General features: G+C 34.4%; 1 protein-coding gene across 2 annotated transcripts in view; it reads left to right on the top strand.

Moving 5' to 3' along the window:
• CNTNAP5 (contactin associated protein family member 5) overlaps positions 1-16873 on the top strand; it is a 945272-nt gene extending 928399 nt beyond the window's left edge. Inside the window, exons 23-24 of one of the 2 annotated variants that reach the window (XM_074214960.1) lie at positions 339-410; positions 9532-16873. In XM_074214960.1, coding sequence (XP_074071061.1) covers positions 339-410; positions 9532-9728 — 269 coding nt within the window. In that variant the 3' untranslated portion in view covers positions 9729-16873. Of the gene's footprint in view, positions 1-338; positions 411-7862; positions 7972-9531 lie in introns of those variants that run through there. The other variant, XM_074214961.1, reaches the window with a different exon arrangement.
• The last annotated feature ends 339 nt before the right edge of the window (positions 16874-17212 follow it).

The raw sequence follows: 17212 nt of genomic DNA, 5'->3' as shown, positions 1-17212 counted from the left end.
TTCCTTTTATATTTTAAGAGTTATTGATGAAAACATAGCAGTTTATGGGTTTTAGATGTAGTCTTTAGTGTTCCAATTCTCTGTTTCCATTTGTTAGGCATTGGGTAAGTGTTTAAATTTTTTGCTAAAAATTGAATAATAGTCAAGAAGAGAGACTATACTAATTAAAGTATTACGTCTCTAAAGAGACAGTAGTTTGTTTAATCCTGTACCCTTGATGAGTCAGACACACATTAAAGAATAATAGGATTGAATGCACAAGCAAATAATTTCTAGAGTTTAAAGATACTTCAGGAATTCAAAATGAAACATGAATTTTTTACATTTGTGTATTGCAGATCCTTTTGGGAAGACAGATGGACGGGAACCCCTCACCAATGCTGTTAGGAGTGATTCAGCTGTCATTGGAGGTAATCTATTTCTCATCATTGAAAGCAACTGAATAAGTAAATTAAGCATATGGACTCCAAAAAGTTAGGAAGAGGATGCACTTTGTTTTCTTCTTTTGAATACAACAGCCTTTCCATATGCCGAGGTTAGATTGTACCTACAGATGTCCATGTGAACTGTGAGGAATGATCAAAGGAACATATTTTCCATAGTATTAACACATATTCCAAAATTTTCCCATGCCTTATCCATCATGTAGATGGGCCAAGACAACAGCTGGAGTATTTACAGCTAGATAGGCATCCTGTGAACTATTCTTTTCATCCAGTTGTCAGTTTTCCTAAAAGCAAAGCAAAGTGAATGCATAAAGCTACCCATAAGGAAGCAATAGTGATAGGGAGACAAATGGGTGAAATTGTATTTTTCTCTTGGGTTTTTTTCAACCAGATGCTTTTGGTTAAATCTAATGAGAAGGATGAAACCCACAAGAGTTCGGTTTCAAACGTAACAGAACATATGGCTGTAGAGCTAAAAATGTATTTCTACTCTATCCAAACATTTGTATTTATGTTTCCCTTTATTTTTTTTCTTTTTCTTTCATTGTCACGTTCTCTTTCCTTTCCTTCCTCTTCTTTTTTCTTTCCTTCTCTTCCTTGCTCTTTCCTCTACAATTAGGCCTTTCATCCTCTCTTCTTTTCTCTCTTTATTCTATTTTATTTCATCTGATCCCTGAAATGCCTTGATTTCCCCCATGTAAATCTTTTATCAAAATGACCCCTTTGCTCTATATCATGTAGGTTATCTTTTGAAAATTAAGTTCTTTTATATTAGACAATCATACCCTGAAAATAGACACCTCTTTGTCTGAATTTGAATAACTAATCCATGCCAGATGGATTTCTCCTGTTCTTAAAAGTCTATGAAATGATGATCCATATCTCCTTTGATTTTTTTTCTTGTTCATTGCTGAAAGTTCAAGCCCCAGTGGTGGAATGTGAAAGAATACCCCCATATTTGAACCAGTTGTAAGCTATTCTTCTTCACTCAAACTGAGTAGTAAATCTAGGCCTGGAAACTAGACATCAACTTCTGTTTGATATAGCTCTTCCCTGATGCATTTAGGTAGTGTCTTCTCAGAAATGCTGATCTGGTATTACCCCTAAATGAAGACTATTGCTCAATCCCTTAGGCTACTCTGCAAGTCCATATATATATATATATATATATATATATATATATATATATATATATATATATATATATCTTCCTAGTTTATGCACTACAAGAAGATGATTGATGTGCAGAAATCCAAAACTTCTCTTCAGCTCCATTCCCTAATACCTAATCATCTGAAAATGCATCCCCTCTATTTTCCCCACTTCCTTTTTCATCATCCACCTTATCCCTCGAATTTTTCTACTAGATTTATTGGAAGAATCAACCCTTCTAATTTAGTAAATGTAAAGGGCCAGCTCCCAGGGAGAAAAAAAAACACATTTTAGGTGCTTTTAACCCCCTAATTTTAAAATATTTTATTTTTACATACTAATCTATGCAACTCTTCATGCAATAGGTGTTTTGTTCTCTAAATGACTTTATTAAATAAAATGTTAGTGAATTTGAACAGAAGAACTTTTCATCTGAGACAGAATCAAAAGATAATATTCCAAAAGTAATTTTGTTATTGTCATGGAGTTTTTTTCTTTTCAGATATATAAAACTTAATGAGTTAAATAATCTAAAAGTGATTTAAAATAAAGACCATTCTCTCTGTATTTTCCAAAAAAATAGAGTGAAATGATAAAGACGCACCCTTACAATAGTACTAGAAGATATATCCAAAAGAATATCTCTCTATTTCTAAACTCTAGATTTTAGAGTAAATTAGAAGGATTATAGCTTCTAAAATTATCTTGCATGAACTCCATTTTCCTCAATTCTTATTTTATACCAATTAGTTTTTGCAAGAGGATATTTACTCAGAAGTGATAGAAAAGACAAAATGCACTCTACCCTCTGTATGCATCTGATTCTTCTGGGGAGAGCGGGTTCAATCCTTTTACTAGGAAATTGAGCAGATACACATGAAGATTAGTGTTTTGTTCTAATTGGCTCTTCATTTGAGTATCCTTTCCTGTCCTCATGGAAGCACCATCAATTTTGTTTTTGCAAGTACTGCTACTGATGGACTAATTACTTCCTTCTTAGTTGGGTTAAGTTCTTAAAATATCAAGTATCTTAACAGTTGAGGTAGCAGGTTTTTCTTCAGATTAAGCTCCTTTTTAAACTCAGTTATAAATACTACCAGTTCAGGTGGTCTCTGCTATTAATTCTGCTTAGAAGAGCCCTGTTAATTCTTCCAGTATTTCAAAACTAACAGGGGTTACCTTCTCCATTGCATTTCTAAATATCTCTCTTTGTTTAGATTAACAAATGAATAAATAGAAACAAAAGTTTCCATCTATTTTTAAGTAGATAGCATTTGGGAAGTATGAGAGGAGTACAACTGGCTGCATATTCTTCTCTCACCATTCTCTCCCATCCATCAACTCATAGTAATTCTCTTTAATTGTAAGCCAATAGGGAAAAAAGTGAGAAATCGTTTTTTAAATTTTTTTAGATGCACCATCAGTTCTATTATCTTGGCCAATTTCATCACCATAGTACCAGCCCCTTAATCACTTATGACTGGAAGTAAAATAATAAGGTCTTTATTGGATTGAAATATGAAAGAGAATATCATATGTATTCAGTATGTCAAATTCACAAGGTAAGGCAAAATTGTGTATGTTCTATAGTTCAGATCTCATTGACCAATTTCCCCATTAATCATCAAAGAGTATGTGTTTAAAACTAAAACATTAAAATAGAAGAATCCTCCATGCAACCTTCCATTCTCTTTGTAAGAATTCCTGGCCATACTTTCTTCTATGATGAGCGGTATGCTGGGTTCTAATCCACCTATGTACATAGTTATAAATTTCTCTCCAGAATGCTTGAATCACAACTCTGCCAATAATACATTGATGTCTTATTTTTTCTCTCAACCCCTCCAGCATTTGTCATTTTCTTTTTTCTGTCATTTTTGTCATTATAATAAGTATGGAGTAGTACCTCAGAACTATTTTGTCATTTCTCCAATGAATATGAGTTATAATGAACATTTTTCATATGGCTATATATAACTTTATTTCATCTGAAAATTGTTCATATCTTTTGATCATTTATCAATCTGAAGAATGGTTCTAAATTTTTTTATAAATTTGATTTAGTTCTCTGTATGTTTGAGAAATTAGATCTTTTTCAAGGAAAACTGCTTCAAATTTTTTTTAGTTACTATTGATAACACTGTTCCCTCTCTTCCATTTACCCCTCCCATTTATTCTCTCTCTCTCTCTCTCTCTCTCTCTCTCTCTCTCTCTCTCTCTCTCTCTCTCTCTCTCTCTCTCTCTCCTTTCTATCTCTCTCTCTTCTCTCCCTCTCTTCCTTACTCAAAAGTATTTTGCTTCTGACTATCAACTTGCCCCAATCTGCCCTGCCTTCAATAACACCCCCTTCTCTTATTCCCTTCCCCTCTTATTTTCCTGTAGAGTAAGTTAGATTTCTATACCCAACTGAGTATGTATTGACTCTTTGAGCCAATTCTGATGAGGATATGTTCTACTCACTCCCCTTCATCTCCCTTATTTTTCACTCCTCTGTAAAATCTTTTTCTTGCCTCTTTTATGTGAAATAATTTACACCATTCTACCTTTCCCTTTCTTTAATGCCAATTTATTCTTGTTTTGTCCCTTCATTTTATTTTTATAAGCCATTATTTCATATTCAATTCACACTTGTGTCTTCTGTGTATTAAAAATATTCCTTCTATCCTAATAATGAGAAAACTCTTAATATTTTTATGTAGAATTGTAAACTGTTTTACCTTATTAAGCCCTTACAAATTTGCTTTTCAGCTTTTATCTTTTCATCAAGAATTGCTCTAAAGTAATCTATTTCATTGAATATCCCTTATAATCAGTTTTACTACATAGGTGATTCTTTTTTGTAATCCTAGTTCTTTTGTCTTCCAGAATTATCATATTCTATACCCCATGGTCATTTAATGTAGAAACTAATAAATCTGGTATTCAAGATTTAGAATTTGACTCTTCAATAATTGAATTATTTCATTCTGGTTGCTTGCAATATTTTCTCATTGATCTAGGAATTCTGAAGTTCGGTTTTAATATTTCTGGGAGTTTTGATTTTGAGATATACTAGTGAAAACTTTCAATTACTCTTTTACTCTCTGGTTCTGTAATATTGGGACAATATTCCTTGATAATTTCTTGAAGAATGATGTGTAGCCTCTTTTCTTGATGATGGTTTTCAAGTAGTCCAATAATTTTTAAGTTAAGCTCCTGTTTCCCAGGTCAGTTGTTTTTCCAATGACATTGCCTTCCATTTTTCATTGTTTTGAATTTTTTTATTGTTGATTTTTTTTATTGTTGATTTTTCACTAAATCATTGCCTTCCATTTACTCAATTTTAATTTTTAAGGAGCTATTTTCTTCAGTAAGTTTTTGTACTACCCTTTCTATTTAGTTAATTCTACTTTTTAAGGAGTTTTTTTCCTTCAGTGAATTTTTGTGCCTCTTTTTCTGTTTGGCCATTCTACTGTTTAAGGCATTCTTCTCCCTTGATCTTTCAGCCTAGTCTGTTTTTTAAGTTGATGCTTACTTCAGTATTTTTTGTGTTTTCTTTAAGAAACTGTTGACTTTTTTCATGATTGTCTTGCATAACTCTCATTTCTCTTCCTAATTTTTCCTTTACCTTCTTAGTTGATTTTCAGAATCCTTTCTGAGTTCTTCTATGGTCTGAGACTAATTCATGTTTTTTCTTGGAGACTTTGGATATAGGAACTTTGGCTTTGTTATCTTCTCAGAATGTGCTTTGTACTTCCTTGTCACCAAAGTAACTTTTCTATGGACAGAATTTTTTCTGTTGTTTGCTCATTTTCCCAGCTTATTACTTGATGTCTGTTTTTTTGTCAAAGTAGGGCTCTGCTTCCAGGGTAGAATTCACACTGTCCCAAGTCTCAAGGCTCTTGTGCAACTGTTTTCAGTGATATTTCTAGGAACCTATAAAGTTTCAATTCCTTCAAGGTAGTATGAACTAATGGGAGCGGTTTCGGTTTATTCTCCCTGTCAAGCACTCTTTTCTACCCTGGAAACTGTGAGGAGAGCCCCCCCCCCCCCCCCGCCAGAAAACCCTGGAGTGCTCCTCTTCATCCTAAAATTGCCACCCAGGATAATGACTAGGATCTGAGTATGGGCAAAGTGACATAATACTTTCTTAGTGCCTGTAAAGAGAACCATGTAATCTTATGACCAGTTGTTCCACCCCCCCTACTGTCTATGGACAGGGAGCTTGTGAAGTAGCTGCTTTTAACTCTAAATTCAAAGACTCCCAAGACCTGCTCCTGTTTGCTGGGACCTGATCTGCTGATATGACCTGTGCTGTGTTGGCCTCACCTGGGCTACACTGGGTTTATCTGGTCTTGAAGCCATACACGTTTTCTGCCAACCTTCTAAGCTATCTTGGTCTGGAAAATTGTTTCACTCTATCTTTTTTCTTTTCTTTCTTTTTTATTTTGGTTTTGTCACTTTAGAGTCAGTATTAAAGGGATTTGAAGGGATTTGGGAGAGAGTTCAGGAGAGTCTCTGTTTACTCTGCCATCTTGCTTCTGCTTCTTAGAGCCCTTGACTTTCACCTATCTAATTCTAATCTTTGAGAAATTATTTTATTCACTGAGGTTTGTACCTCTTTTTTTCATGTGGTCAGTTCTGTTTCTTAAGGAGTTATGAGATTCTCAGAGAATTTTTTTGCCTCTTTTCACTATTTGGCTAACTCTGGGATTTTATTATTGTTGTTCTTTGTATGTTTGTTTGTTTTATGGGGATCTAGATTAAGTGGTTTTCCCCAGTTCATACAGCTAGTAAATGCCTGAGATAGATTTGAATTCAGGTCCTCCTGACTCTAGTGTCACTTAACTGTCCCATTAACTTTGGTTTTTATGAGTTGTTTTCTTTAATATTTATCATGCTTCTTGCCACACTGTTGATTTATATTTTTTGGTTATATTTTGTTTGCATCACTGTCATATCATTTCCCATTTTTTCCTCTAAGACTTATCAAATCAGGATTTCTTGATAGGTTTGGGTTCAATTAACATTATTTTTGAAACATTTTTCTAGTTGTTTTCACTTTGTTGTCTTCTTCTGAATTTATGTGTTGATCTTTCTTGCTTCTGTAGTAGATTTTTATGATTAAAATATTTTTGTTGTTGTTTGCTGTTTTTCCCAGTCTTTTTATTTTAACTTGAAAAAGTTAGACCCTGCTTACAAGGATTGGGGATTATTGTCTCAAGCTTCAGACTTTTTCATGCTTCATTTTTCAGAGCTAGTTCTGATGATGTGCAATTTTTTTTGGTGCTTCCAAAGTGGTGTGAATAGGAGAGGTGTGGTCACAGCTCTTCTGTTCTGCTATTTGGTATTTACTATGGAAGATGCTCTAGTCTACTGCAATGGAAATTGCTAGATCTTCTCCTTGCTTTGGTACTGTGATCAAGGGCCTGCTGCCTTGCAACTGTCCCCTGTAATCTCTTTCTGACCAGTCATCTGACTCCCTTACTGTTTTGGGACTGACAGCTCCCAAAATTGCTTCTACTGAAACTGAGTTTCAAACTTCCATCCCTATGCCACAGACTTCTGTCTGCCTACCTCAGGGTTTCTTAGGCCAGAAAAATGTCTCACCAGGATCTTTTGTTGATTTGAGGTGAGAGTTCAACTGACTGACTGTCCATAATCTGTCATTCTCCTTTCGAATAATGCCTTCTTAATGCCTTATATTAAAATGAATTTAACTTGAGTTCAACATATTTTTTCTGAACTTTCTCTCATAAAAAGAAAACATAAGTAAACTGATCTGCTATTGATTCTCTAAATACTCTTTTCAATTTCCTTCTTCCTTATCTTTATTTGACTTTAATTCCTTCTTCAATCATTCCTATGTCTCTGGCTAATATCCTATATACAACAGAGGCTAAATTAAATGCTTTTGTCTTCATGAAACTTTTCTTTGAGCTTTTAGTTGGATTGTCATTTAATGAGGAGGCAAGAGGAGGTTTAGATATGATTGAAACATATCTTTCAAGTTGGAAGTATTTACAGAGGACCTCTACTGCAATATTTTCTTTTAGTCATAATCTCAGGCCCAGGATGTTAAAAAATTTGCCCAAGAGCACAAAGGTACAAAGCAGCAAAACTTACTTATAATGGGACCCAGGTCCTTTAATTATAAATTCTTTTCCTACTGCCCTGTGGCTCTTAAAATCTTTGCTTGGTGGATAAGGTATGTTTTATCTATTTATTTATACATTTACTTAATTATTTGCTTTATTTATATGTTTCTCTCTTGATTCTTTATAGGTGTAATAGCAGTGGTGATATTCATCATCTTCTGCAATCATTGGCATTATGACTCGATTCCTTTACCAACATAAACACTCACATCGAACTAACCAGATGAAGGAGAAAGAATACCCAGAAAATTTGGACAATTCGGGGATCTAGATTAAGTGGTTTTCCCCAGTTCATACAGCTAGTAAATGCCTGAGATAGATTTGAATTCAGGTCCTCCTGACTCTAGTGTCACTTAACTGTCCCATTAACTTTGGTTTTTATTGAGTTGTTTTCTTTAATATTTATCATGCTTCTTGCCACACTGTTGATTTATATTTTTTGGTTATATTTTGTTTGCATCACTGTCATATCATTTCCCATTTTTTCCTCTAAGACTTATCAAATCAGGATTTCTTGATAGGTTTGGGTTCAATTAACATTATTTTTGAAACATTTTTCTAGTTGTTTTCACTTTGTTGTCTTCTTCTGAATTTATGTGTTGATCTTTCTTGCTTCTGTAGTAGATTTTTATGATTAAAATATTTTTGTTGTTGTTTGCTGTTTTTCCCAGTCTTTTTATTTTAACTTGAAAAAGTTAGACCCTGCTTACAAAGGATTGGGGATTATTGTCTCAAGCTTCAGACTTTTTCATGCTTCATTTTTCAGAGCTAGTTCTGATGATGTGCAATTTTTTTTGGTGCTTCCAAAGTGGTGTGAATAGGAGAGGTGTGGTCACAGCTCTTCTGTTCTGCTATTTGGTATTTACTATGGAAGATGCTCTAGTCTACTGCAATGGAAATTGCTAGATCTTCTCCTTGCTTTGGTACTGTGATCAAGGGCCTGCTGCCTTGCAACTGTCCCCTGTAATCTCTTTCTGACCAGTCATCTGACTCCCTTACTGTTTTGGGACTGACAGCTCCCAAAATTGCTTCTACTGAAACTGAGTTTCAAACTTCCATCCCTATGCCACAGACTTCTGTCTGCCTACCTCAGGGTTTCTTAGGCCAGAAAAATGTCTCACCAGGATCTTTTGTTGATTTGAGGTGAGAGTTCAACTGACTGACTGTCCATAATCTGTCATTCTCCTTTCGAATAATGCCTTCTTAATGCCTTATATTAAAATGAATTTAACTTGAGTTCAACATATTTTTTCTGAACTTTCTCTCATAAAAAGAAAACATAAGTAAACTGATCTGCTATTGATTCTCTAAATACTCTTTTCAATTTCCTTCTTCCTTATCTTTATTTGACTTTAATTCCTTCTTCAATCATTCCTATGTCTCTGGCTAATATCCTATATACAACAGAGGCTAAATTAAATGCTTTTGTCTTCATGAAACTTTCTTTGAGCTTTTAGTTGGATTGTCATTTAATGAGGAGGCAAGAGGGGGTTTAGATATGATTGAAACATATCTTTCAAGTTGGAAGTATTTACAGAGGACCTCTACTGCAATATTTTCTTTTAGTCATAATCTCAGGCCCAGGGATGTTAAAAAATTTGCCCAAGAGCACAAAGGTACAAAGCAGCAAAACTTACTTATAATGGGACCCAGGTCCTTTAATTATAAATTCTTTTCCTACTGCCCTGTGGCTCTTAAAAATCTTTGCTTGGTGGATAAGGTATGTTTTATCTATTTATTTATACATTTACTTAATTATTTGCTTATTTATATGTTTCTCTCTTGATTCTTTATAGGTGTAATAGCAGTGGTGATATTCATCATCTTCTGCATCATTGGCATTATGACTCGATTCCTTTACCAACATAAACACTCACATCGAACTAACCAGATGAAGGAGAAAGAATACCCAGAAAATTTGGACAATTCCTTTAGAAATGACATTGACTTGCAGAACACAGTAAGCGAGTGTAAACGGGAATATTTCATCTGATGGACTAAATGGTCCCCACAAATTCTTTTTTCCCCTTTCTTTCAATTTTCCACTTTCTCCTTTTTATTTTACTTTTTTCTTTTGAGAAGACCCTATCCTTCTTCTCACCCCAATCCCAAGAGACTCCTAACAACTGTTACACCACCTTCTCTGCACAAGCCTGTCCTGGTGACAATGACCACTCAAGAGACCTGCTATACTACTTTAGACCGAATAAGAGCCACATATGTGCATGGTTGCCTATTGAGTTTTTCTATTTCCAGTTTCTGAAGTACTTTCTTATGCTCCACATCTTCTCACTATCACAGATCTGCATCTACGCTATATGGTTAGCTATGCAGGATTTCATTTGTAAACCTCTTCCTGACCACCATGCTTCCATTTGTGGAATAGAGACAGGAGTGAAATTCTGGATTCTTTATTTGTTTCAATGGCACCTTAGAGTGATTTTTGTTGTTATTGTTAACTCACCATAGGCAGCTCCTTCCCCAGTCTCTTCCCCTTTTTACTGTAACTTTTAAGCCTCTGAGAATTTGCAAATATAGGATTACTGATAGTAGCAACTGGTACAAAGAAATTAATGTGCACCTTACTTAACACCCTTTTGTGGGAATGATCATTTAGAACAACATACAATAGCAAAAATCTAGGTGAAGCATGGGAAAAAAATAGTAGCTTGATATTAAAAGGGAAAAATAAAAGAAAGCTGCTAAAATTAGATTATCTGCAAGTTTATCATTGCTGCTTTAAATTTTATATGAAATGTTAGCTAGACTGTTGTCTGATGGTGTCAGAGGTCAAAGAAGTGATGATGTAATAAAATCCAGGTAAAATTTCTAAAATAACTTAGCATCATGAAGCAGTATATACCTTCATTAGATAACTTGAAGAACTGCATGAAAGAAAATAAATACTAAAGATTGGATTACTAAATACTAAAACAAGGGTCAAATTACATTAGCCATTTTGGGTAGATAGAATATTTTGACCACTTTCAAAAATACTATTTATAATTAGATGAGTTGGTATGCTAACATCCTTCTGAAAATTCAGACTGGAAATGTTTCTAACTTACTGTTTTCATGAGTACAGAACTCTATACCCTTTAAAAATATGTTGTACAAAAATATGTTGTTACAAAGTCTCAAAAATAGCCCTGTATGTAAGTTAGGAGTTAGAGATTCCAGAGGAGGTGTTTGGTTGAAAACTTGCCTTAGTACTTCTTTTCGTTTGTTTTGTTCTTATATTAATAATGTTGAATAAACAACAACAGAAAGAATATGTAAACTTTTGCCCCTTGGCTAAGATGGAAAAAAAAAGAAAGGAGAAAGTAGGGGTACACAGCATCTAACACCAGTGGAACAATCCACAGATATGGCTGGCACTTGCTAATTTTGTTTACACGATAAATTCAATTTGAAAACAATTACCACTTTGCTGCTTCTAGGCCCTGATAGTTAGCAGACAGTCCATCTTGTTCACAGTGTTTATATTGCACTTAATTATTTAATGCTCCCTTTTTTGTGTGACAGGACTTCTGATGTTGAACTCATTAGTTCTGTTCATTTCAGAGTTTTCTGATTTTGGTAGCTGAGATCATAGAAAAATCACCTTTCTTACATTTGGGTCTCTTTACTTTGGGATCTTACACTAAAGAATGTTATTGCTTCTCATTTTTCATTGTGTGACCTCCTCTCTCACTTCATTGCTTTCATTTGTTTGTTTTAGTAAATATTTTTAAGTGATTCTAATAAGGATAAATTTTTCCTTTCCCCTTATCTATTTAATTTTAATTGCACATCGTCCCCATCTAGTCCCCAGATAGTCAGTTTTGAATTTTCTAATTCTTAAAATGCATCATAAATCAATTTTTTCTTCTTTTCCTGAAGTAACAGACAAATAAAAGATAGAAGTCTAGCCCAAAGCATCTCCAATAATGAAATGGAAAGAGATTGTGTGAGTAATAAAACTGAATTCCTTTATTATTCAAGTTTCTGAAAGAGGAGGCTTTTTTTTGCTGACATGGCTCAAAGGAAAGGGGAAAAAAAAGCCCAAAACAGAACAATTTGATTTTCTCACCTACTTCCCTATGTAGTTAGGGAGCTGTAGAGACTGAATGCTAACATAGCTATATCACTGGCACATATATGCTTGTGTATGTAGACACATGTCAATACATCTGCATATATTCACCAATGGGCATGCACAGCATATTTAAATCCTGGCTTAAAGATAAATTCATGCATTAAGCACTATCACTATCATTCAGTCCAAGTGAGACTCAGGGAAAAATCAAGTTTGTTAATAGAGTACTTGAATACTCATTGATGTAATTTAGCAGAACTGTCTGTCTCTCCCAGGATCTAATTGAATATCAAATAAGTAACCTACTCCCTTTAAAATAAAAAGGAACCTACAGTGGTAACAGGCAAGCACTGATTCATCCTTGTCCTTTCTCTTTGGAAGGATGTTTGCTTGCTGTTCCATGTGGTTGTTAAAGTCCAAGACTGTTACATCCCTTTGGTAATTAAATCAATTCTCTAGAAACACATGTACAGTCTGTACAATCTCATATAATCTTATATTTATCCCACTCTTCCCTATTGCCTAATAGATGGTTTTCCTAACTGCATAATGGAGTTCTGTGAGTCATCTCAACCTTCTGTTTAGACTCTTAATGCCTGGTAATCACTTAAAAAATATTGAATACTGTCACTTTACAGCAAAACCAAAAAAAAAGACAAAAAAACTGTATAATTTCACATTTAAAAGGAACTTTATCACTGATAATATCCCCACCAAATAAATCTCTTATTTTCTTAGGCAACACCAACTTGTAGTGTATTTGTTTATCCTAGGAGTATTTTTTAATATTCACAGTATCATGCATCGTTTACTCAGGTTATACTTCAAGTTTACTATGAAAGTTACAGCTAGAAGAAAGAAAATGGACCTTTTCCAAAATAAACAATATTTTAGATGCCTGTTTTCTTTATCTCAAGTACTTTGGGCATTTACTTTGGGTTAAATATTTCATAAATTATATTTCCATCTGTATTATAGAGGCAAAAAGAAGGTAACCCAACAACTCCTTCCTTTTTCCAAAATCGGATTCACTACTCTATATCCAGTAAGGGTAAAGGTAATAATAGTTAAGTATCATATCTGAAGTCCATTATTTTTTGCAAAATTCATAATGAAGATTTAGGAAAATATTTTTCCTGCATTATTATCAGTTAGGTACATTTTCTACCAGTTAAATGCTTCTGAACATCTTATAATCATCTGTTCTAGGCAATTGACGCCTTATCTATGAATACAAGGTATTGAAAAGAGCCATTGACAAACTATCTGACAAATCAAATCATTATGTACAGTCAAACTGAATGCTCGTTGAATTCACAGCATACAATGTGGTCTGAATTATTTTCTCCATTTTTTTCTGCTTTATTTTGACTGACTAGATATAAATTGTGGAAGCCATTACATGAGGCTTCAAAATGCTTCTACTTTTAAATATGAACTTACATAATTGACCATAAAACTGAAGGCTTGGGAACACTGTTTCAGCTACCACATCCTCCTCTCTGACCTCCTTTCCTCCCACCTGCATAAATTTCCTTCATAATTCCTTTGTTCTCTCTTCAGAGTGGAGTTCTTTTTTTTTGCCTCATCCAGTATAGTTTCTGTTTTTGTAATTCTTCTGGACTTTTACCAGTATTCCAGCAATGACAATGAAGGTCAGAGACATAGATGCTTCATTAATTTCCTAATGTATTATTCTTCCTTCATACGCTCCACCCATCAGTAGAAGACTAATTTGAGAGCCCTTGAACACCACATGGAAAATATTCTTTAGTAACATAAGTATAGTAAGTGCTCCTAATGGTAACCATTTTAGTAAATGATGTTTCACAAAGCAAGGCAAGAGTGAAACAGAGTCCTTTTCCAACCAATGATCAACTGGCATCCTGTCTTGGGAACTGGATATTTTGAATGGAAAGAGAACATTCAAGAAAGAATTATCTAGGGGCCGCTAGGTGGCTTAGTAGATAAAGCACCGGTCCTGGAGTCAGGAGTACCTGGATTCAAATTCAGTCTCAGACACTTAATAATTACCTAGTTGTGTGACCTTAGGCAAGCCACTTAACCCCATTTGCCTTGCCAAAAAAACTTAAAAAAAAAGAAAGAATTATCTATCGTACAGAATGACAGACATGAGGGAACATGGATTCATGCTCTATGTTTCCTCAAAAAAAGCTTGGCCATTTGACCTCTGTCAGACCTGCTTTCCATTGCATGTCCTTTTATTAAGATATAGCTCTGCTTAACAAAGGAACATTTGGATCATGTATTTTTTGTCACTTTTTTCATTATCTAAAAGAATGGAATTTTATTTCTCTGTTTTGTTATCTTCCACAGGTCACTTTTAGATCCTCTTCACACTAAAAATTGATTAAATAATGATGAATTGAAGGAATCATTTAGGTTTGGATATCTGAAAAAACATCTGAGTGCTGGTCAGGTTTTTCATGCAGTTTGATGATATTTTCCTTTGAAAAGACAGGTGGTATAATTGAATTATTTCCAAGTGCTATTTTTAGTCCCTCACCCCTTTACAAAAACAAAAGAAACAAAAAAGAAAAAGAAAAAGAAACCTTGCTTTCATAGTTATTAGACAAAAGGGTTTTTTCCCCATTTTTCTCTGGCTCTAGGTTTTGATTTCACTAATTTGAAGTAGCTGAATGCACTGGGGAGAAGAAAGAAAAATAAAAATTTTCAAAAAAAATTGCTATTTACATTTTCTCCAAGAAATATTGCATATATTTTCTAGAAAAATTTATGAAATTCAGTAGGTCTCTAAGCAAAATTGGAAATGTTCTTGAAGTGATCCCTAATCCCAGTGACCTGAATTCAAACCAGTTTGCCAGGATTTGGGCTAGCCCTGAATGCAAATAAAGTTTAGAAATCCAACTTTTTTATTTTTGGAGTTTTCTTTCTTTCCTTCCTTCTTTCTTTTTTCCTTTACCTGTTTTCTTTTCTTCTTCTTCTTCTTCTTCTTCTTCTTCTTCTTCTTCTTCTTCTCCTCCTCCTCCTCCTTCTTCTTCTCTCTCTCTCTCTCTCTCTCTCTCTCTCTCTCTCTCTCTCTCTCTCTCTCCCTTCTTTCTACTTTCTATCCTTTTTTTCTTCCTTCTCCTCCTTTCCCCCCCATTACGTGAGGATGAACAAAAGCACACTTTTCAGTGAAAATATTGTACTTTGTAATCTAGTTGTTTGTCTTTTGTAATGTTTAGAGTCTACAAATTGTTGAGCAGATCTAAGGAAGGATTAAGGCAACTATTTAAAAACATCAGACATATTTCTTGAGAACTTGGGCAAGTGTTGGAAGGATCAGACTTGGACAGGGCTATCCTTCTATCATGCTAGTGGTAGCTCTCCCCATTACAAAATTCCCCATGCTCTGGGGAATCTCTGTAGCCCTTTTGAAGAATTATGTTATATCTTAGTAAATACCAAGGGCTTTGCATGGGGAATTATTTATTCACCTCTGCATGACATTCTTAGAATCCAACCTCAGCCATCCTCCTGCTATATGTTAACTAAATATTTTATTTAGTCAAGTTAGCTGTTTTTACATAATACCCTTGTCATGTAAAGTATCTAAATTGAAGTCAATCTTTACCAAAGTTAATTGTAAATGAAATTTTATTGCTTTGTGCTTGTAAAAAAATGGACAACCTTCACAGTTTATTCCCTGGGCTTATTGTAGTGAATCAAAATTATCTTGACATATCCAGTGTTGGTTGTTTTTTTTTTCAGGGCCAGTTCAGTGAAATAGTTTCTTCCCTTTCTGCGGTGCTGCTATCTCCAGTAGCATAAAGATGATGATATATTGACATTCCTCTTTTCAGATGATCTTCCCCATCATAATTATGTAAGGGATGGGGAGAGAGGAATGTGCCTTGCATTAGTTTTCTAGTAGTGGTGATGATTTTGCATTCATCTGTTCATATATCATCCAGTCCTTTTAGAGATCTAGGGCACACATTAGTCCAATAGCCAGATAGGGTTGGGGTACAGGCTATGAAGATAGAATAAAGTGAAGTAAACTGGCCTATATGTGAATTGAGCCCATGACTTGTCCTTCTCATTGCATTGTAGTAGCAGGGTCTAGACTCAACAGTTTAATCAGAGAAGGAAAGATGGGAAGAAAAAGAAAGGCATTCAGTATGCAACATAAGCATCATATTATATTTGCAGGCACCTCACATGAATGTGGTCATTTTTGATATGTCTTTAAAAGATAATAAGGCTAAGAGAGTTTTCTTTGCCATACATGGTGACAATAAAAATCTTTTTTGCAAGTTTTAAATGAAATATTAATACAATCTCTTCCTTTTCAATGAAAACAGAGTCTCAACTTTTTAACCTCATTCTGCCTCAAATTTGCCTTCAGGGAAACAGTAAACCTCACTCACAGTGACTTAACAAGGGTGCAGGGATGGCTTCCTTATATACTGAGGCATACGAATGAGAAACATTTTGATTGTGGATCTGGGGGCTATTTCCAAATAATTCATTTGTCTGCTGTACCTAACTGAATTCTCTTGTTCTCAGCTCCTAGATTAGATACTCATGCTATTAGCAGGTATAGGTGTTGAAAGTCTCCAAAGAAGTGTTGCCTTATCAGATAAGGTGTGAACAATAAGTTCTCACTGTGTAAAATGACATTTTTAGTCAGGGAATCTCCGCCATCATATAATAGGATCCCTTGACTTCTAGGAATGAGACAAAAAAGTCACTTTAAATTAGAAAAAAATAAAATGAAGATTAAAAATGTCTCAGTTACAGTAAAAATGAATAAGTAGAGATGATTAATGAATAAATAAATAGCTTCACCTCTCCTTGTACCCTTGCCCAAATCTTTTGTGGTCTAGATTTTATTTCTACTATCTGATTTTTTTTTAAATAGTCCCAAGGGATGTTGCCTCAATCCAAGTCAGTTTTGTAGACCATGTAACGCGTCTTAATACACTGTATGGGGAAAAAGGTTAGCCTTAGCTTCTTTTGTTTTCTATGGTTATTGTTGTACAGGAGAAAGACTTAAACTGTAAATAATGTATATTTAATAAAAAGAGACTTTTGTATGATTTTGTGTGGAAGACAACTGTGTCCTGCTGTGTTTTCTTAGGTTAATGAACAGCGAAGCAATTAATCCCACAATGCTCATTTTCATTCATTTAGACCATAAACTCCCAGATAACATGACCTATGGGGCTGCTGGTAAAACATGAAACTCCCACTCCTTGAGTTTATTGATTTTGAACATGGCTAAAAGTGCTGTCACAAGATCCTTCATCACTTGGTTGATTAATCTTGGTCTGGAACACCTGCTTTCCAATGTGTCAGTTTGATTAAAAAAAAGAAAAAGAAAAAGTCTACTTATGCTCTTGTGTTGTCTTGATTACAGAACCCCTCACATA

The sequence above is a fragment of the Macrotis lagotis genome, chromosome 1 (genome assembly GCF_037893015.1).
Source record: "Macrotis lagotis isolate mMagLag1 chromosome 1, bilby.v1.9.chrom.fasta, whole genome shotgun sequence".
NCBI lineage: Eukaryota > Metazoa > Chordata > Mammalia > Peramelemorphia > Peramelidae > Macrotis > Macrotis lagotis.
The sequence above is the reverse complement of the archived record's forward strand: the minus strand, read 5'-3'. Positions and strand labels throughout refer to the sequence as shown.